At 39.9% G+C, this 22,804-nt stretch overlaps 1 protein-coding gene across 3 annotated transcripts in view; it reads right to left on the minus strand.

Moving 5' to 3' along the window:
- Positions 1–22,804, minus strand: part of csmd2 (CUB and Sushi multiple domains 2) — a 632,593-nt gene that overhangs the window by 458,939 nt on the left and 150,850 nt on the right. For all 3 annotated transcript variants that reach the window (XM_062962418.1, XM_062962417.1, XM_062962419.1), the window contains exon 4: positions 2,186–2,380. In XM_062962418.1, coding sequence (XP_062818488.1) covers positions 2,186–2,380 — 195 coding nt within the window. The remainder of the gene's footprint in view (positions 1–2,185; positions 2,381–22,804) is intronic.

The following is a 22,804-nucleotide window of genomic DNA, read 5'->3' on the forward strand; positions in this document are numbered from 1 at the left end:
ATTTCACTGATATGTTGCTGATCTAGCAACCCAAAAGATAGTTGCATCTATCAAGTAGGAAATTAAGGTATCACTTATAAAGTGGGGAGACTAATTTACGACACCATAAAAATCATCCAGCCGCCATTGGAATGAGGAAGTGCCATCACAGTGGATGATGCTGCTCCCCCCTGTGGCCAGAATCGAACATCCCCTCAGGAGAAGGTTAAATTGCCTCTGCGTCTGTCTCTGTCTCAGTTCTATATGGGCATTGAATGTTTGCCCTATATGTATATAATGTGATCCGCCCTGAGTCCTCTTCGGGGTGAGAAAGAAGGGTGGAATATAAATACTCTAAATAAAATAAATACACTATAGCATTGTTGTTGTGTGCCTTCCAACTTACGGAGGCCCTGAGGCGAATCTGTGATGGGATTTTCTTGACAAGATTTGTTCAATGGGATTTTCCTTTGTTTGCCTTCCTTTGAGGCTGAGAGAATGTGACTTGGTCAAGGTAAATTTCCAGGGTCTTTGTCCAACACTCAAACCACTATATAATGCTGGTGCTACAGAGCAGTATATAAACATGTTGCAACTGGTGCCAAACCTTCCAGAAAAAAAATCTGGGAGAACAGATGTATAAAAGCAAGAATTGCAGCAATAAATAACACAACTTTGCAAGACAGTTGCCCCAGGAATCCTGGGGTGTTGTTTTCAGTTATGATTTGTGCCATAATTTGAGCTACTTTCTACATAACTCTTCCATTTGTCAAGGCAAGCAAACACATATACACCCAGAAAACACAGAACAACAGACCGTTTGGCCACAATAAAGAAAGCAGTGCATCAAATGCTGCTACTTCTACTGCTCAAAGCACTCCAAGAACAGACATCACATTATAAGAATTCAGCTTTTCACAGAAATTATTTACAATTTCCAAAATATAAAAACTGTCTTCTTGTATCATGGAAACGTTGAATGTGTGGCTTAAGAGTAGAAATAAGAGTAGAAATTATTTGTTTCCAAGCCAAAAAGTGTATTTTCCAACAGTGAGGAAATTCCTTTACACAGCAGCAAGACTTTAATGCAGATTTCACCTTGTATGAAATTTTTGCATCGGGGAGATGGGGTGGGATATAAGAATAAAGTTGTTGTTGTTGTTGTTGTTGTTGTTGTTGTTGTTGTTGATACAAAGACAGAGTATGACACAGCAAACAAAATGTATATGCTGGATTATTATTATTATTATTATTATTATTATTATTATTATTATTATTATTATTTTATGACACAGCAAACAAGATAGATATGCTGGATTTCGTATCACAAAATCACAAGTCGAACACTTCCCAAGTGTTTAGGACTGTGTGATGTATTTTTGGATATTATTATTATTATTATTATTATTATTATTATTATTATTATTATTTTATTATGACATAGCAAACAAGATAGATATGCTGGATTTCATATCACAAAATCACAAGTCGAACACTTCCCAAGTATTTAGGACTGTGTAATGTATTTTCGGATGATGTGTGCAGATCCCAGTGAGGTGGCCTTTTGCAGTTGCATTATTATTATTATTATTATTATTATTATTATTATTATTATTGACACAACGACGTTGTATGACACAGCAAACAAGATAGATATGCTGGATTTCGTTTCACAAAATCACAAGTCGAACACTTCCCAAGTGTCTAGGACTGTGTGATGTACTGCAAAAGGCCACCTTACTGGGATCTGCACGCATCATCCGAAAATACATCACACATTATTATTATTATTATTATTATTATTATTATTATTATTATTATTATTATTATTATTATTATTAGTTTTCTACTGCAGTGTAGAGCAATCTATGGAATGAATGCAGCTTGGCACCACTTTAACTGAGATGTCTTAATGCAATTCTAAAAAGCCTTTGGCTTTCTCTGCACAAAAGTGCTGGCACCTCAACAAGCTACAGCTCCCAGGATTCCATAGCATTGAGCCATGGCAATTGAAGTGGTGTCAAACCACATTCATTCCACAGTGTAGATGCAACCTATATTATTCTTTGCATATGACAAAACAGCTGACAATTGACATATATAGTTTGCACTGTATTTTTTACCAAGTCAGGATGGGCAGCCCTGGAGTCTACATACAACCTGGGATGCACCAAGAAGAAAAGAGAAGTAAGGCTGCCTTGCCTACCTCGACAGAAGGGCAGAGGGAAGTCCCAGGAGGCGGTGTTTTCGGAGCTGGCGTGGCAAGTGAGCAGCGCATGTCCCTCCAGGAAAAAACCCGGGTTGCAACTGTAGCGCACTTTGTCCCCGATGCTGAAGGTCGTCCCTTGCTGGATCCCATTTTGGAGCCTTCCTGGATTTCCACACGTGTGGCTTGGAAGAACTGTGCAGGGCAAGAAGGGAAGATTAGCATCCCATCAGTACTATAAATATTCATGGATAAGTCAACCTCACATACCCGAAGGGACTCAGGGCGGCTTACAACGCTGGCACAATTAGATGCCTATACAAAATCAATCAACAATACATAAAATCAGTTAAAACTATTAAATCTATATATATATAAAAGGGTAATGAAATTTTGGCCTAGGACAAAACAACAAAACTACACATCCCAGAAACACTAAACTTGGCAGCACAACCCCTCATCCATGCCTCTATGTTCATACAACAAAAAGAAAACAAAAATAAAGTCCTAATTAGAGGGAGAGGAATAATTGTTTTTATCCAATTGCTGCCAGTTAGAAGGCTAAGCTCCGCCCACTTGGTCTCCCAGCAACCCACTCAGCCCAGGGGACAGGCAGAGTTGGGCCTCACTTAGGCCTCTTCCACATTGCCTATAAAATACAGATTATCTGATTTGAACTGGATTATATGGCAGTGTAGACTCAAGGCCCTTCCACACAGCTATATAACCCATTTATAAAGGACTTAATGTAAGGTAAAACCTTTACCCTTTACCTTAACTACCACCAATTCCTCAATACTTTATTTCCCATACCACCAGACTTCGCCACAGCAACGCGTGGCTGGGCACAGCTAGTACAGTATAAAATTACAGTATATAAGTTTTTAAAATACGTATGCTCAGATCCGTTCATCCGAAAAACTCGTGCTTTATCCATAGGTCAGTCCATGTCATCTTTATCGTTTATTCGTTAAAAGCCTGGGCACATAGACATGTTTTTAGGGCTCTTCTAAAGTTCAAAAGAGTTGTCTAATATCTCTGAGAAGGGTGTTCCACAGATGGAGAGACACCACCGAGAAGGCCCTGTCCCTCGTTCCCAGCAGCCGCGCTTGCGAGGCAGGCGAGACCGAAAACAGGGCCTCTCCAGATGCTTATCCAACATAAATGGGCTGGCGGAATGTTGGATAAGCAAAAGTGTTGGATAATAAGGAGGGATTAAGGAAACGTTGTGCATTGCTGAGAAACAGCTTTTTTTCTAGGCAGCAACGCAAGCCGGGTGCTTGTTGGGAGGGACGAGATGCAGCTAGCACAGACTTTTCCCTCCCGGCAAGCACCCGGCTCTTGGAGAGGCCCGCTGTGCATTGCTGCCTAGAAAAACAGCTGTCTCCTTGTTTTCAAACAGAGTGTGGATGGTCATCCATGGGGAGAGCTTGGGTTGGATATTCCTGCAAGGCAGAATGTAGTCAGAGCGGGTGGCCCTTGGTGTTTCTTCCAACTCTATGATTCTATGAAATGTATCAAATATCATTGATAACATACAAAGGACTTCACTCCCCTACAGTGTTCCCTTGCGACTTCACAGTTCGCTTGTCACACCCTTGCTGTTTTGTGTTTTTTTTAATAAACACTAAAATAATATTATAAATCATAAAAACTTATGATTTACAGTGGCAGTGGTCTCAGTTGGGTGCGGGTGGCAGGGCGGAGCCCAAATGGCAGTTGGAAGAGAAGGAGGCAGCGCCATATTCCCCTGTCTCTTTCTTCCTTTCTTCCCTTCCTTCCTTCCTTCCTCCCTCTTTCTACTTTCTTCCTAAGGAGAAGCCTAGCATCTCTACTTCGTGGATTTTCACTTTTCGCGGGTAGTCCTGGAATGTAACCCCACAATAAGTGAGGGAACACTGTATACCTACCCATATACTATCCCCATAGTATAATGTATACCCAACAAGGGGATATTTGGGTGAGCTTGGTTGTGTATTTCTGCACCTCAATATAGGGTTGGTCTGGATGGCTACTGGGGGTCTCTTCCAACAATATAATCATTTGATGCTGTCATTCAAGCCATGGGCATTTGGGAAAGGATTTTTGCTCACACTTGTTTGAAATACATGTAGAATGCCATCCCGCTACAGTGGCTTGCTTGGCACATAGGTGAACAAATGCACCTCTTTGTGATCGTGCTCATGGGGAAACAAAAGACAATTTAGCATTGTGTTTCTCTTTTTCCTCCCTCCATTCATAATTCTACATGTTCACTGACAGTGTGCCTTTGGGCCAAGGAATGGTATACTTTCATGTTTTATAACGCAGTGTAAATCACACCCTATTCTCCTGGGACACAGCAGCGTATAAATCTAAATACATAAAAATCAACCCACAAAACTCCTCTGAACTAATATTATAGCTTACATTTGTCTGGTCATTAGCACCATCTCCTTCTCCCCCCTGTGCAGCTACAAGAGACTAATGCATCTGTATTATTTATTATATCAGATGCTAAGCAGTGTAATAATCGTATCAGTCTTTCGTCCAAGCCATTTTTCAGTTTTTCTATCGCCGTTGGAATTATTTTTCCCCCGCCCCGATCCCCATAAAACTTTCCCTCCCGACCGCCCCCATGATTTTCTTCTCTCCCTTTCTGATGATCAAGTCTAAATTAATGCAAGAAGAAGTCAGGGGTAGTTTTAGCTGTGTGAAAGCCCGATGTATCATCTTGCAAATACAATTTTCATTTTTCAGCTTGCATATAAAATTTCCTTGACAGAGGCATCAAATTAACAGATGCACAAAAGAAAAAGAAAAAGCTCTGGGTGTTGTTATAAGATCCGCTGCATGCTTTAAGATTCGCTGAACATTTTAAAAACAGGGTGCAATGGGATATGTGTAGACGTGTTGGTCCAGCAATGTTTCCATAAACACCTCCCTGTCCCTTTGTAAACATTTATGAGATTGGAGATGCAGGTATATGTATGTCTGAGGAGTGAGCATAGCTTCCACATGAGCCTATGCAATTTGCACTTTGTTGTGGTTGACTGCTGCAAAGTAGAATTTGGGTTGCTGTGAGTTTTCCAGGCTGAAACTCCTCAAAGCACAGCAGACAAAAAACCAGTACAAGAAAACCACACTACAAACTAGAGCTGACAGCTGGCACAACAAAACATTGCATGGAAAGTTCCTTGACAAAATTGAAGGAAAAGCTGATAAGGAGATGACCTGGCTCTGGCTCATGAATGGGACCCTGAAGAAGGAGACAGAAGGCCTGATCCTTGCAGCCCAGGAGCAAGACATCAGGACAAAGGCAATTCAGGCCAAGATAAAAAAATCAGCTGATGACCCAAAATGCAGACTGTGCAAGGAAACCGACGAAACCATTGATCATATTTTCAGCTGCTGTAAGAAAATTGCACAGACAGACTACAAACAGAGGCACAACTATGTGGCCCAAATGATCCATTGAAACTTATGCCTCAAGTACCACCTCCCAGCAGCAAAGAACTGGTGAGATCAAAAACCTGCAAAAGTATTGGAAAATGAGAACGCAAAAATACTGTGGGACTTCCGAATCCAGACTGACAAAGTTCTGGAACACAATATACCAGACATCACAGTTGTGGAAAAGAAAAAGGTTTGGATCATTGATGTCGCCATCCCAGGTGACAGTCGCATTGACGAAAAACAACAGGAAAAACTCAGCCGCTATCAGGACCTCAAGATTGAACTGCAAAGACTCTGGCAGAAACCAGTGCAGGTGGTCCCGGTGGTGATGGGCACACTGGGTGCCGTGCCAAAAGATCTCAGCCGGCATTTGGAAACAATAGACATTGACAAAATTACGATCTGCCAACTGCAAAAGGCCACCCTACTGGGATCTGCACGCATCATCTGAAAATACATCACACAGTCCTAGACACTTGGGAAGTGTTCGACTTGTGATTTTGTGATATGAAATCCAGCATATCTATCTTGTTTGCTGTGTCATAATAAAATAATATGACAATATAATAGAATAATAATATAATGATATAAAATATAATGGGATAATATAATAATAGGATATAATAATAATAACAGAATATTATGATAATAATATGGTATTAATAGGATAATATAATAACAGAATATTATAATAATATAATTATAATATGATAATATAATAGAATAATATAATATAATATGATGGTATATATTATATTAATAGGATAATATAAAATAGAATATAATAATAACAGAATAATATAATAGAATATAATGATATGAATATATTATTAGGATAATATGAAATGGAATATAATAATAATAACAGAATAATATAATAGAATCATAATATAATGCTATAATAATAATAGAAAAATATAGTATAATGATATAAAATATATTAATAGGATAATATAATAATGGGATATAGTAATAATAACAGAATGTGATTATTATAATATGGTAATAGAATAATAGTATAAAATAATATGTTTCATGGCATGCCGTATATGAAAGGATGTCTGATATAGAGTCTCTGCTCTAAAGCAAATAGAGTCTAGGGCTTCTGGGAGATAAAAGTCCAAAAAACCTACAGGATCAAAGTTTGGGAACTATTGCTGTAAAACATGCTTTCAGTCCTGAAAACTAATAAACCTCTGTTTGTTGCCTTCTTAAATTAACTGAATCCCTGTCTTTAGATTTATCTGATATGGGTCTTTTGGGCAGGAAAACTGGTTGCATCAATCTGAAGAGGCATTTTTCTGAAAACATGAATTGACTGCCCACTAAAGAGGTTGCATGGAAACTTCATTTCCTAACCACTAAAGAGGTTTCTGTCATTGATAAGGCTTCAAGGTTACAGCTGAGCTGAGGTTAAAATATAGCTGTCATGAGCTGCAAGTAATTCCAACAATAAAATGTTTCTTTTAGGCATGGAAATAGGGCAATAGGTAAGGCTGAAGTACCAATATATATTAAATACTCCTCCTTACCTTATATACATACTAGCTGTGCTCGGCCATGCATTGCTGTGGCATTGTCTGGTGTTGGTGAGAAATTGTTGAGGTAGTGGTGGTATTGAATGTCTGTTGTATGGTATTCTTTGTTTAGTATGCATTTGGTTGTTTGTGTACTGGTGAGGGTGAGGGTAGAGGGGGGTCTATGTATTTTATAGGCAGTGTGGAAGAGGCCTAAGTGAGGCCTAAGTCTGCCTGTCCCCTGGGCTGAGCAGGTTGGTAGGAGACCAAGTGGGCGGAGTTTAGCCTTCTAACTGGCAGCAATTGGATAAAAACAATAATTCCTCTCCCTCTAATTAGGACTTTATTTTTCTTTTCTTTTTCTTGTATCAACCTAGAGGCGTGGATGAGGGGTTGTGCTGTCAATTTTCGAGGTTGGGGGGCCTTTAGTTTTGTTGTTTTGTCGGTCGCCAGGATTCCATCACTCTTTTATTTATAGATAGATATACAAGCTGTTAAAAAAGGTGAGGGAAGGAAGGAAGAAAATAGATGGATCTGGAAAAATCGAGAAAATCAACTTCATCATATTCACAATTTCTATATATGGTTATGAAAGTTGAAAAGTGAAAATAATCTAACAGAAAGAAAATCAGTTCATCTGAAATGTGGTGCGGTTCCCAGTTTTTTTGTGGTAAAATTAGGTGCCTCGGCTTATATTCGGGTCGGCTTATACTGGAGTATATTACGGTACATTTGGAAAATAAATGTTATTATCATGAATATGTATATGATCTCCTTCCTGTGACTTTTTAAATACAAACTTGACATTTTCAGAAGTTGCCAGAATCTTTTAGCTGGCACAGTTAGTGACCAAGTTGGATAGGATATCCTCGTAGTTATTCGCTCCATTATTTGATTTTATTAAGCTTTTTTTTAAAAAAAAAATGGACAAGATGGGGATTAAACACATGTTGCTATTATGCTACGGACATTCTTCAAAAGGCAACCACTTCAAAATAAAAAAGCCCTACTTAAGCCTTACTAGCTTTTGTCAGCAGATAAATCCCATTCTTTCAATCGCTGGCCATAACTCTTGGCTAAGGAAGGCTATGGCTGTTTGGAGGCCTTTTATCCATATTTTTGTGCAGCGCATTTCGGTTCAAAAGCAAAGTTTTTTAACCTTCAGAATAAGTGCCCAGAGAAGAGAAAATAAATGCTATCTTTTTTTTCCATTTCATTTTATTCCCCCTTTTATGTTATGATTCATTCCCACTATGGCCAAGAAAGATAAAGCTAAATGGAAACTATTTTCCCTCTCATCTCTCTTTCTTTGTTCGCTAAAAAAAGGAAAATAGCCCCAAAGATATTACTCTCAGTTTCCTGGGATAGTAATGGATGTTTCATTGTCCATCTTGCAGATACAGAATTGTGGGGATGAGGGTTCAGAAGCAAATTCACATTCCCAATTCCTCTTTCTGGAAGCGGAGAAAATCCAAAGGGATGAGAACTACAACTCAACACAATTGTATACAGGCAGTCCCCAAGTTATGGAGACCCAAATTACAATCAATTCACAGTTAAGAACAGTTTTTTTGTGTTGGAAGCGACTTGACAAAATTGCAAGTCGCTTCTGGTGTGAGAGAATTGGCCATCTGCAAGGACGTTGCCCAGGGGACATGTTTTGATGTTTTTACCACCCTTGTGGGAGGCTTCTCTCATGTCTCCGCATGGAGCTGGAGCTGATAGAGGGAGCTCATCCATGCTCTCCCAGGGCTGGATTCAAACTGGCAACCTTCTAGTTATCAACCCAGCCTTCAAGTCAGCAGTCCTGCCAGCACAAGGGTTTAACCCATTGTGCCACCGGGAGCTTAAGAACAAGGGTGAGACAACAGGAAGTGAGAGAAATCTATCTCTCGGGAGGAAAATCCACTCCTGGAAGAGTTATCATCATGAGGAAAAAGTGTCACCACTGAAGCTTTTTCTGCGATCCTTGTTTTCATAACAAGCCAATTTTTTTTTCACCTGGAATACTGTCTCCAATTCTGGGCACCACAATTGAAAGGAGGTGTCCAGAGGAGGCAACTAAAATGATCAAGGGTCTAGAGAACAAGTCCTATGAGGAGTGGCTTAAAGAGCTGGGCACGTTTAGCCTGCAGAAGAGAAGGCTGAGAGGAGACATGATAGCCATGGATCGAAGCAAGCTTGTTTTCTGGTGCTCTGGAGACTAGGACACGGAACAATAGCTTCAAACTACATTAAAGGAGATTCCACCTTAAAATTAGGAAGAACTTTCTCATCGTGAGAGCTGTTCAGCAGTGGAACTCTCTGCCCCAGAGTGGGTGGAGGCTCCTTCTTTGGTGGCTTTTAAGCAGGGGATGGATGGCTATCTGTCGGGGGTGCTTTGAATGTGATTTTCCTGCTTCTTGGCACAGGGTTGGACTGGATGGCCCATGAGGTCTCTTCCAACTCTATGATTCTATGATTCCACATCACTGAGCCATGACAGTTTAAGTGAAATCAAACTACAGTAGAGTCTCACTTATCCAACATAAACGGGCCGGCAGAACGTTGGATAAGCGAATATGTTGGATAATAAGGAGAGATTAAGGAGAAGCCTATTAAACATCAAATTAGGTTATGATTTTACAAATTAATTATGTTATAAACAAACATTATGTTATAAACAAATTTGACAGAAAAAGTAGTTCAATACGCAGTAATGTTATGTTGTAATTACTGTATTTACAAATCTAGCACCAAAATATAACGATGTATTGAAAACATTGACTACAAAAATGTGTTGGATAATCCAGAACGTTGGATAAGTGAGTGTTGGATAAGTGAGACTCTACTGTACCTTAATTTCACAGTGCAGATTCAAATTGGGTGAAAGAAAGCCATTGGTAGCATAACCTTTTATAGACTGAATTTTATTTCTCCTGATGCGTGGAGTGAAGTTTTGAGAAGCAGACCTCAAAGGGTCTACATAAGAATCCTTTGCATACTAAACGAAACATATTCACTCACAAGTTAATATTCATAAACTGCGCAGAAAAATCTTCCTATTTCAACTTTCCATATCTCTCAAATGGCTCCAATGACTTTGCTCAATATTTTACACTAATAAGTTTGACTCCACGTTCATCAGTCATCCCTGAAGACTCGACTCCAGTTTCATTTGAGGAATTCACTCATTTTGTCTACATTCATTGACTTTCCCTCAAAGCTCATCCAACGTTCTGCATCGAAAACATCCACAGACGGGTTCAGACAATTGGCAACACAATAGCGGAACCACAGAACCAATTTCGTCTTCCAAGATTCCAACTATTAAACACGATCTGAACGTTTTCCACCCTGAGTTACCAGCAGGAGGGAGAGTGACAAAGAGCAGGAGAGAAAGAGAAAGAAAGGAAGAAAGAAAGAAGTAAAGACAAAAGAGGTTCAGATCGAAAATGGTTTCATCCAAAAACTTGGGGCCAGTGTTGATCTATACTACAGAACATACTCCACTGTCCAAGACACGATTTTGTTGGTGATCATAATAATAGTAATAATAAAAAAACTTTACAAAAATTCAAAGCTTCCAGTTTTAGGGGAGTCGAAAAAGTTTGTCGTCTCGTTGACCTTCCCTAGCTACTGCCTCGCTAGGAAGAACAAAACATCCTGCCAAGAACATGGTCGGGAACATTCATCAAAGTGAGTGAAAATGTAATTTCCTGTGTGCTTTTCTTCCCCTCCTTTCTCTCCTTCTCTCTTTCTCCAAAGAGGCAGAAAGGTAGAACTATATGAAACAGAGGAGATGAGACAGAAAGAGTAAAAGGACAAACCAGGAGTGAGCAGGATAGCTGAGTATTTTCCATACTCCAAATATTCTACCCAGGAGGATTTAGTGCAAGAATGGCCAGACTTCTAATTGTGTTGTTATTGTTGTTGGTTGTATCCTAGGTTTTTCTTGCAAATTTTATTCCGTTTGCTCTTGTCTTTCTTGCTCTTGTCTGTCAAACAGTGCTGTGCAGCCACAAAGTTACTCCCTCCCAGGACATTGCAGGTTACAGCGAGCACATCCCAGTTTTCCTTTCTCTCTACATTTGCATGACTCCGCCCACTGCCTCTCTCTTAACCCTTTCCTACCCTTTCCTATGGCACACAGTGAACAGAGGAATTGATGTGTTGTCGAAGGCTTTCATGGCTGGGACCACAGGGTTGTTGTATGTTTTCCGGGCTGTATGGCCATGTTCCAGAAGCATTCTCTCCTGACGTTTCGCCCACATCTATGGCAGGCATCCTCAGAGGTGGGAAGGAATGGAGGAATCAGCAAACATTGTCATGGAAACTGAAGACACATTCCAATTCAACTCCTTAAGAAACAGAAGGAGAAGAATTGCACCTACATAAGTGGGAACAAGCAGGTTGTAGCTGAGCCTAGAATAGAACAAGGTACTGTATATACTTGAGTATAAGTCTAGTTTTTCAGCCCTTTTTTAGAACTTATACTCGGGTGATGGTCCTGGTGGGCTTATATTCAGGTTGGCTTATACTCAATTATATATGGTATATTTATTATTTTTCTCTATTATTATTGGTATTGTTACATTTATTATTTTACTCTATTAATTATTATTATTACATTTATTATTTTACTCTACTATTGTTGTTACTTTTACATTTATTTTAATCTATTTTTATTATTATTAATGCATCTATTATTTCACTCTATTTATTATTACATTTATTATTTTACTGCATTTATTATCATTATTATTACATTTATTATTTCACTCTATTATTATTAAAAGGATACATAAGCACATTTACATCGAAGAAGAGGAAAATAATGATTTAATCAGTGTTGAACAGTCATATCTTAAATTATAGTTTGATGTAAAGATTCAAAAACATTTAAACTACTGATGCCTCAATTAATGTAATTTTATTGGTACAGTAGAGTTTCACTTATCCAGGCCTCGCTTATCCAAGCCTCTGGATTATCCAAGCCATTTTTGTAGTCAATGTTTTCAATATATCGTGATATTTTGGTGCTAAATTCATAAATGCAGTAATTACAACATAACATTACTGCGTATTGAACTACTTTTTCTGTCAAAATTGTTGTATAACATGATGTTTTGGTGCTTAATTTATAAAATCATAACCTAATTTGATGTTTAATAGGCTTTTCCTTAATCCCTCCTTATTATCCAAGATATTCACTTATCCAAGCTTCTGCCGGGCCATTTAGCTTGGATAAGTGAGACTCTACTGTATTTTAATCTATTTTTATTATTATTAATACATTTATTATTTCACTCTATTTATTATTACATTTATTATTTTACTGCATTTATTATCATTATTATTGCATTTATTATTTCACTCTATTATTATTAAAAGGATACATAAGCACATTTACATCGAAGAAGAGGAAAATAATGATTTAATCAGAGTTGGACAGCCATATCTTAAATTATAGTTTGATGTAAAGATTCAAAAACATTTAAACTACTGATGTCTCAATTAATGTAATTTTATTGGTATCTCGGCTTATACTGGAGTCAATGTTTTCCCAGTATTTTGTGATAGCTTATATTCGGGTCGGCTTACACTTGAGTATATACGGGTAGCTTAATTTTTCTCCAGCTTGATTTGCTCTTGGACACATTTATCTGTCTTTTTGACAATCTATGGTAAATGTAATTAAGTCTATGACTTTACTCTAGATAGGATAGGATTGAAAATATGACTTACACTTGGTTATCAAATTTCCTAGTTTATAGATATTCACCAAATAAAGAAGCCCTAGGCCAGTGGTTCTCAACTTGTGGGTCCCCAGATGTTTTTGGCCTGGGGACCCGCAGGTTGAGAACCACTGCCCTAGGCTTTTTAAAAAGCCCAACAACCCGTATGCGTTGAGACAATGCGTTCACTGTGCAAACACACACCCCAGTACACAACGGATGCACAACGGAAGAGGTCAGAACACACACAGAGACCCTTTGACACAGCACATCCCTTCTCACAAAAACAGCTTCTAGGATGATGATAGTCTGAAGTTGGAGGCATTTTTCCCACCACTGTAGATTTCTGCAAATTCCCTCTAATTTGACCGGAGGAGGAGGAGAAGCGTGAGAGCAATTTGATAATAGTTGGATCCATGATTGCCAAGCAGATGAACAAACTCGCTCAATTAGCACAAAGATTCCTGAAAGAGAATTGGCAAGAGAGAGCGTGGAAGAGACAAATATAGCCAAGCCAACGGCAGCGTGGGCACGTCTGCATTGCTCTTTTCGGGACTGGAGATAACTGATGGAGAGGGGAAGAGGGGACATTGGAGAGGGAGTGGGTGGATTTCGAGGGCCACTCTGGTTTTTACTATAACCATTGCAAGCAAAACAATGGTGGAATGAAGAGGGAGCAGGCATACTCTCAGAATTAAAAAAAAACAAGGTGCCTCTGCTTTAGATATTATATACAGAGCTCTCAAATTATGACCCTTGTCTATCAACATCTTTATATAGTGCCTTCCTCTCAAACTGGGAGAAGAAAAGGACCGGGCTGTGGCGCAGGCTGGAAAGCAAGCCAGCTGCAACAAATCAACAAATCACTCTGACCAAGAGGTCATGAGTTCGAGGCCAGCCCGGTGCCTGCATCTTGTCTCTGTTCTACCGTGTTTCCCCGAAAATAAGACAGTGTCTTACATTAATTTTTGCTCCCAAAGATGCTCTAGGTCTTATTTTCAGGGGATGTCTTATTCTTCCATGAAGAAGAATTCACATGTATTGTTGAACAAAAAAATGAACATTTATTATATACTGTACAGTAGTTGTCATCACAAACCAGCATAACCAGACAAACTGTGAATCCTATCAAGAATTTCTTGTTACTACCAATATTTCCATGTACAACACTCTATGGTGCGTACATTTACCGATCCTGCATGCTCTGGTGTTCTGTTCGTTGGGCATGCTTCCAAACAAAAACTTTGCTATGTCTTACTTTCGGGGGAGGCCTTATATTTAGCAATTCAGCAAAACCTCTACTAGGTCTTATTTTCTTGGGATGTCTTATTTTAGGGGAAACAGGGTATGTCATGGCATTGAATGTTTGCCTTTATGTGTGCAATGTGATCCGCCCTGAGTCCCCTTCAGGGTGAGAAAGAAGGACGGAATATAAATGCTGTAAATAAATAAATAAATAAATAAATCATACAATCCAGTTCATCCTGGGACCATGACTGGTGTGGCCCTAGTAGAGACTCCAAAACCCAAATGCCTGCTTGTTAGTTTCATACAACAGAATTACATGAACACAGCTATTCTACAGTCAGGGGCGGTCCAACCGCAAGGCGAACTAGGCACTTGTCTGTGGCGCCATCGTCCCAGGGGCGCAGTTGAGACCCCCGGGAGGATGGTGCCACCCCCTGCCTCCTTCTCCTTCAGGCCTTCCGGTGCCCACGCTGGGCCTTCTGGCCGGCACGAACCCACCTTCGCACTGCGCAGGTCTACCTTTGGGGCCTTCAGAGATTGTGAGGTCTATGGGAACTTGGAAGCTAGGTAAGTGGGGTTTATATATCTGTAGAAGGTCCAGGGTGGGAGAAAGAACTCTTCTTCGAAACAGGTGTGAATGTTGTAATTAATCATCTTAATTGAAATAAATAAATAAATAAATAAATAAATAAATAAATAAATAAATAAATTAGCATTTAATGGCACTGTGGTTTCAAGGCCTGGCTTCTTCTTGCCTGGGAGAATCTTTTTTGGGATGTGTTAGCTGTCCCTGATTGTTTACTGTCTGTATTTCCCCTGTTTGCAGAGTGTTGTTCTTTGAGTTTTTTTTTTTTAATACTGGAGCCCAGATTCCCTTTCGGTGGCCTTTTAATTATCTGCCTTGATATTCTGGGTTGTATGACTGTATGGAAGGACCCTCAGGGCTCTTCCGCACAGCCATATAACCCAGAATATCAAGGCAGAATAACCCACAATATCTGCTTTGAACTGGGTTATCTAAGTCCACACTGCCCTATAGCCCTGTTCAATGTTTGGTGCTAAATTCGCAAATATAGTAATTCCTACATAACATTACCATGTATTGGACTGCTTTTTCTGTCGATTTGTAGTAAAACATGATGTTTTGGTGCTTAATTTGTAAAATCTTAACGTAATTTGATGTTTAATAGGCTTTTCCTTAATCCCTCCTTATTATGCAACATTTTCACTTATCCAACACTTTTATTTTTCAGTGATTGGGGTTTTTTTTGGGGGGGGGGGAATTCTGTTCACCTACACTGGAAAATTACCTAGGGCCAGCCCTGTCTACAGTGCTGGATTTCACCATATGTATAGATTATTCATAGGTTGGTATGGGCCGGGCTGTGGCGCAGCTGGCTAATAACCAGCTGCAATAAATCACTACTGACCGAGAGGTCATGAGTTCAAAGCCCGGGTCGGATTAAGCCCCCAACCATTAAATAGCCCGGCTTGCTGTTGACCTATGCAGCCCCAAAGACAGTTGCATCTGTCAAGTAGGGAAATTTAGGTACGCTTTATGCGGGGAGGCTAATTTAACTAATTTACAACACCATAAAACTGCCAGCAAAACACGAGGAAAGGAATGAGGAAGTACAGCCACTAGTGGATGGTGAAGCAACAGATCCCCCTGTGGCCGGAATCGTGAAGCTGGAAAAATTTTAAAATGCCTCTGTGCCTATCTATACTGTATGTTGTTTGTCTGTTGGCATTGAATGTTTGCCATATATGTGTTCATTGTAATCCGCCCTGAGTCCCCTTTGGGGTGAGAAAGAAGGGCGGAATATAAATACTGTAAATAAATAAATAAATACATTTATTTATTAGTTGTTTCAACCGCTTCGTAGGTAAAGGTAAAGGCTTTCCCCTGAAATGCAAGTAAAAAATTAGATAGCTAAAATTATATTAGAAGCTAAGACTTAAAAAGTATTAAACTTTCTATAAAGTTAAACCAATTTGAAATATCAATGTAAGGTATAAGATAAGAGGTAGTATAGCTCCCTGAAATGAAGAGCAATTTACATCTAAAGGCATCAGTTCCCAAGGTCTTTGCTTTGTTGCTGCCTGCCCGGTTCTTTTTCCATCACGTCTAGACAATCTTTTTCATGGCTCTTCTGCTGTGTCAGCAGCCAAGTCCTGGCTGCTGGGAAAGCGTTTCTAATCTCCCTGTCAAGCTGTGACTCCTGGCTCACCTATTTGCATGTCTTCTTAGGGATGCTCAAGAGGGTTTGTGTGGTCGGGGTTGCGTGGGAACGGCACAGAAGTAAGGATGCAAAAATCAATCCGTTTCATTCTAGTTGCATTTCTCAGAATCCCACAGCACTTCTGTCCCACCCCAGTTCTGTATCAGGTTATAATAAATGTCTCTGTCTTCCTACATGGAAAGGTGCATATTTTCCCTAGAGTACACATTTTGTGTCTATTTCTCTCCCAGTACATACATTTCCCAGTTGTTGTTACTTGCTCAAATGTAAGTTGGCCTTACATGTCGGACACCTCCAAGACATTCTGCAATAGCAGCTCTGGTAAGATCTTACAAACTGAAAGCTGTGGCTTCCTTGATCAGGTTTATCTACTTATACGGTATCTTTTTTATTTAATTATTATTATTATTTACAGCATTTATATTCCGCCCTTCTCACCCCGAAGGGGATTCAGAGCGGATCACATTACACATATAGGCAAACATTCAATGCCTTTTCACATAGAACAAAGACAAGACAAACATAGGCTCCGAGCGGGCCTCAAACTCATGACCTCCTGGTCAGAGTGAGTCATTGCAGCTGGTTGCAGCTGGCTTGCTCTCCAGCCTGTGCCACAGCCCGGGCCTATGTTTCCCCAAATATCCTCCATTTTTATGAGAATCAGTGTCTTTTCTTATGAGTCATATAATCTCATGCTTTATCTGAAGCATGGTAGTAAAGTAAAGGTAAAGGTTTACCCTGACGTTAAGTCCAGTCGTGTCCGACTCTGGGGTTTGGTGTTCATCTCCATTTCTAAGCCAAAGAACCGGCATTGTCCGTAGACACCTCCAAGGTCATGTGGCCTCTGGCATGACTACACGGGACACTGTTACATTCTTGCCAGAGCGGTACCTATTGCTCTACTCACACTCTGGGGGTTGGTGCTCATCTCAATTTCTAAGCCGAAGAGCCAGCATTATCCATAGACACCTCCAAGGTCATGTGGCCAGAGCAGTACCTAATGATCTACTCATGTTTGCATGTTTTCAAACTGCTAGTTTGGCAGAAGCTGGGGCTAACAGCGGGAGCTCACCCCACTCCCAGGATTCGAACCGCCAACCTTTCGGACACAACTAGACTTAATGTCAGGGGAAAACCTTTACCTCTATCTTAAAGTACTAACAAATGCGAATGGAATAACCCTAAAGCTCAGTGAAACTTTCAGAAATCTAGCCCATCACATCATGGGAAGTGAACATGCTGGGGAAAAGCCACAAAAACATCAAGTTTCTCCCCCTTCCCATGTATTATTTACACTTATTTTCTTGCATGGTTCCGGTGCCGTTGATGTAATATTGCTGTCTCTCCTTCCAGAGAACCACAGCTGCTTTAATTTATTTTTTAACAGAAATGTAATTGCAAAAATGGAATGAATTATGTAATTCTGAGACACATTCCAACTCAGGGCTGACCTTACAAAATTTAAATCTGTATAAAACAGACGTATGGTTGTTGCAGGGTTTATTTGTCTTTTAAAAATAATATTTATAGCAACTTCAATTTGCTAGAGTCAACAGCTTGGAGGCAGAGAGTATTAAAACACAGTCGGATCGCCGTCTGCAAAACATTGGCAAAAGTTCACGATCGGCTGTGCCGGTTCCTCGAGCAGAGGAGCTGCCGAGATGGGAGCCCCGTCGGATGTGTGCGGTTTATTTTTATCCAATTAATCTCTGTCAACATTAAAATACAAGCAAAATGCATTTGCCGTTCCCCACGGCAAAACAAAACAAAACACAGAGATCTTTTGTGCGAAGGCAAGGATGGAGCTGTTTAACTGGCAACGACAAGGAGAAGAAATTACCAACAAAAACATACACGTTTCTTTTCTTCCTTTTCTTTCAAAAACATTTTTAATAAAAATTTCCTTCCCCTCGTTCCGACTTCAGGGCCTCGGGATGTTTTTTCCCCTGAATCGAGCGGGTGGTTCCTGACCTTTGATTGCACCTTTTATTAAAATTTCAGCTGGTAAAATAAACACGATACACAAATAAAAGAAAAGGGGGGCATATGTACATGCTAGCATTGCACTGAAGTAGATGGCAGAGTTTGTGTTGCTTTTCAATGTAAGGTTTCAGGCACTGTGCTTGCAAATGCAAGTTTGAAAACATATTGCAGTAGTTCTCAACCTTCCGAATGCCGTGACCCTTTAATGCAGTTCCTCACATTGTGGTGACCCCCAAACATAACATTATTTTCGTTGCTACTTCTTAACTGTCATTTTGCTCCTGTTATGAACCGTAATGTAAACATCTAATATGCAGGATGCATTTTCATTCACTGGACCAAATTTGGCACAAATACCTGGGACGCCCATATTTGAATACTGGTGGGGTTGATTTGTCATTTGGGACTTCTAGTTGCTGGGATTTATAGTTCACCTACAAGCAAAGAGCATTCTGAACTCCACCAACAATGGAATTGAGCCAAACTTGGCACACGGTTTGATCCGGAACACCCATGACCAACAGAAAATACTGGAAGAGTTTGGTGGGCAATGGCCTTGGGTTTGGGAGCTGTTGTTCACCTACATCCAGAAAGCACTGTGGATTCAAACAATGATGGATCTGGACCAAAACATGCCCTTGGTGGTGCAGCGGATCAAACCGCTGAGCTGCTAACTTGCTGACCAAAAGGTCGGCGGTTCGAATCCATACAATTTAGAGACTTGTTTCTCTGTCATTTTTATGGCTATCGGGATTATCCAAAATCCAAATTATCAATGGAATTTCACACCCTCTTATTATTTTCTGTGCAGATAATCATAGGTTCAAGACTTTCTCCATAAGAGTCTCCTTAGAATTAATCAACATGTTTTCGTGATCCTTTTCCCAATATTAATAATAATAATAAATGCAGTAAAATAATAAATGTATTATTAATAATAAAAATAGAGTAAAATAAATGTAAAAGTAACAACAATAATAGAGTAAAATAATAAATGTAATAATAATAATTAATAGAGTAAAATAATAAAATGTAACAATACCAATAATAACAGAAAAAAATAATAAATATACCATATATACTTGAGTATAAGCCGACCTGAATATAACCCCACCAGGACCCTCACCCGAGTATAAGCCAAGGAGGGTTTTTTTCGGTCCTAAAAAGGACTGAAAAACTAGGCTTATACTTGAGTATATACAGTATATTTACATCCTGTATTTATGTGGCCTCCAATTTTGCCTTTCAACGTTTGGTGACCCCATGAATTGAATCGCATTTTCTTAAGCGATTAATACACTGGGATGTGAGGCAAATTTCCCAGCATTAAATAACCTAAAAGAAGTAAATACATATTAACTTAAACAAAACAGATTATGCAAACCAGTTGATGCAAACACTATGCCAAAGATGGCACATTATGCCAAAGGCATTTTATTTTTGCATTTGACTGACCTCAATTGTTTGAGAAAGACGGGTTAACAGAAGGGGTTATATTTATTTTTCACTGCCTTTTCCAAATTGTGTTTTTATTTTTGTGTTTTTATTCGCTGTATGCATTTATGCTGTTTTACTAAAAACAGACTTGTGCCTCATTCATGGAAGAAAGAGGGAATAAATACACATTTTTGCAAGTCGACAAATTATGCACAATTTGCTGTGGCTTCCCCCAAATTTGGAATGTGTCTATGAAGGAACCGACTGCGCTTCGGCACAGGCAATGCAGCCCGGCTGAAAATCTAATTCGTCTAATTGGTTGCGACTTCTCCTGTCTCTCCCCTGCAATCTTGTCTTTGGCTTTTCTTTACTTTTATAGTAAACAACAGCTGTACAGCAACTGTTGGCTGGGATTCAAAACACAAAACGCACACATGCCCACAACTTTCGGAGGCAGTGACATATCTGGAGCGGCGTTCCTGATGTCTCTTAAAGGAAACAATTAACACCCACCAAAGCTGCAGAGGTTTGAGTGTTGGACAACGACTATGGAGAGACCAAGATTCAAAATCAAGACTCAGGAATCAAAATCTTCTGGGTGACCTTGGGCAAGTTGCACACCCTCAGAAAATGCCACAATAGATTCATCTTCAAGTCATTTCCAACTCTTGGTGACTGTTCATCAAGTGTAGTCCAATTGGCCTCTGTATGTGGATTGATCTTGACCTTTGAGTTTGGCAGCAAAGTTCTCAATTATTGCACTGCAGGGATGTGTTATTGCCTCTACCTTATTTTCCATCTTCATCGCTATGATACTTCACCTTGTTGATGGGAAGCTTCCCACTGGAGTGGAAATCATCTACCTGACAGATGGCAAGCTATTTAACCTCAGCAGACTGAAAGCCAAAACCAAGCTCACCACAACATCTGTTATAGAACTCCAATATGCTGATGAAAACGTAGTGTGTGCGCATTCAGAAGAAGACCTACAAGCCACTCTAAACACCTTTGCAGAAGCATACGAGAAGCTCGGCCTCTCATTGAACATGGAGAAAACCAAAGTGCTCTTCCAACAGGCACCAGCTAATCCCTCTGCAAAGCCAGGAATACAGCTTAACGGTGTCACATTAGAAAACGTTGACCATTTCCACTACCTTGGCAGCCACCTCTCCACAAAAGTCAACATCGACACTGAAATACAACACCGCCTGAGCTCTGCGAGCGCAGCATTTTTCAGAATGAAGCAGAGAGTGTTTGAGGATCGGGACATCCGTAGAGATACCAAGGTGCTTGTTTATAAAGCCATTGTCCTCCCAACCCTGCTCTACGCCTGCGAAACGTGGACGGTCTAAAGACACCACAGTCAACTCCTGGAGCGTTTCCATCAGCGTTGCCTCAGAAAAATCCTGTAAATCTCTTGGGAAGACAGGCGGACAAATGTAAGCATGCTGAAAGAAGCAAAGACCACCAGCACTGAAGCGATGCTCCTACGCCATCAACTCCGCTAGACTGGCCACGTTGTCCGAATGCCCGATCACCGTCTCCCAAAGCAGTTGCTCTACTCCGAACTCAAGAACGGGAAACGTAATGTTGGTGGGCAGGAAAAGAGATTGAAAGATGGGCTCAAAGCCAACCTTAAAAACTGTGGCATAGACACTGAGAACTGGGAAGACCTAGCCCTTGAGCGCTCTAATTGGAGGTCAGCTGTGACCAGCAGTGCTGTGGAGTTCGAAGAGGCACGAATGGAGAAGCTTAAGGGAGCTTAAGCTTAAGACTTAAGAGAGAAGCGTGCCAAGAGGAAGGAGCATCAAGCCAACCCTGACCAGTACTGCATTCTACCTGGAAACCGATGTCCTCACTGCGGGAGAACATACAGATCAAGAATAGGTCTCTTCAGCCACCTAAGAACCCACCCTCAAGACCCCACAACTGGAAGACCATCATCCTCGAACTACAAAGGATCGCCTAAATAAATAAGTAAGTAAGTACCATAAGTAAGTAGGTATTGCACTGCTATTACTCCTCAAATGCTTGGTCCCATAACTATTTTATTTTATTTTATTTATATACCACTCTTCTCCCCAGGGAGACCCAGAGTGGTCTTACACAATGGCAGAATTAAATGCCACATATAATACAACATGTAGTAAAAACCAAACATAAAACACAAATAAAAGCCGAACTCCAAATCAAATTAAAAGAATTAAAACCATGTGACCTTAACAACAAGGGCCAGTCTGTGTCCGACTTAATATTAATTCACAGAATCCATCAGGTCATATCAATTCATATATTAGGATGGGCCAAATGCTTGGTCTCCACAATCCAGTAAAAACTAACCCAGATCTCATTTTTCAGACTCCTATGCTGTCTATAAAATTTGAGTTTTCCTAAACTTTGAAACCATCTTTGGCATATCAGAATACATTTAAAACTTATTCCCAAACTCCCGTTCCTCCACTTAAATATGGAAGAGAGGCAATCCTGGGTAACTGGGTAACTGACGGAAAGGCAGCCTCTCTTCTGCTTCCAAGCCCATTTCTTTGGCCCTGACTTTATCTTATTCCACTGACAGCTAGCTGTCCTGCAATTCTTAATCAAAATATTGTTCAAGGTGAGAATACAGTATAATCAGACACATGCAGATAAACATGTGGTGCACTGACTTGCTTCTGCAAGCGGAGATTACGTTAATTAAAGTCATTTAATTTGAATTAAGATGGATTCACTCTGCAGTCACCCTCAGTAGTCACACTGCCATCTTCTAGTTTTATTCCAAAGGCGTTCGTTGTAGATTCTCATCCAAATACACACAGCCGTGCCAGCAGTATATATATACATTTGGTTTTCATCGTTTGATATTTTGTTCAAAGACTGATTTGGCAGCAAAGATGAAAAAGTAGCATGAATCTTCCTTTCTAAACATGATGCTTCCACATCCTTTTATTTTCTTTTCTCATCTACCTTTTCACCCGACCAGTTCATGCACATTTACTAGTCTCTCTGACACTCCATTCATAAGTTCTCATGACTCTACTT

The sequence above is a fragment of the Anolis carolinensis genome, unplaced genomic scaffold, assembly GCF_035594765.1.
Source record: "Anolis carolinensis isolate JA03-04 unplaced genomic scaffold, rAnoCar3.1.pri scaffold_10, whole genome shotgun sequence".
NCBI lineage: Eukaryota > Metazoa > Chordata > Lepidosauria > Squamata > Dactyloidae > Anolis > Anolis carolinensis.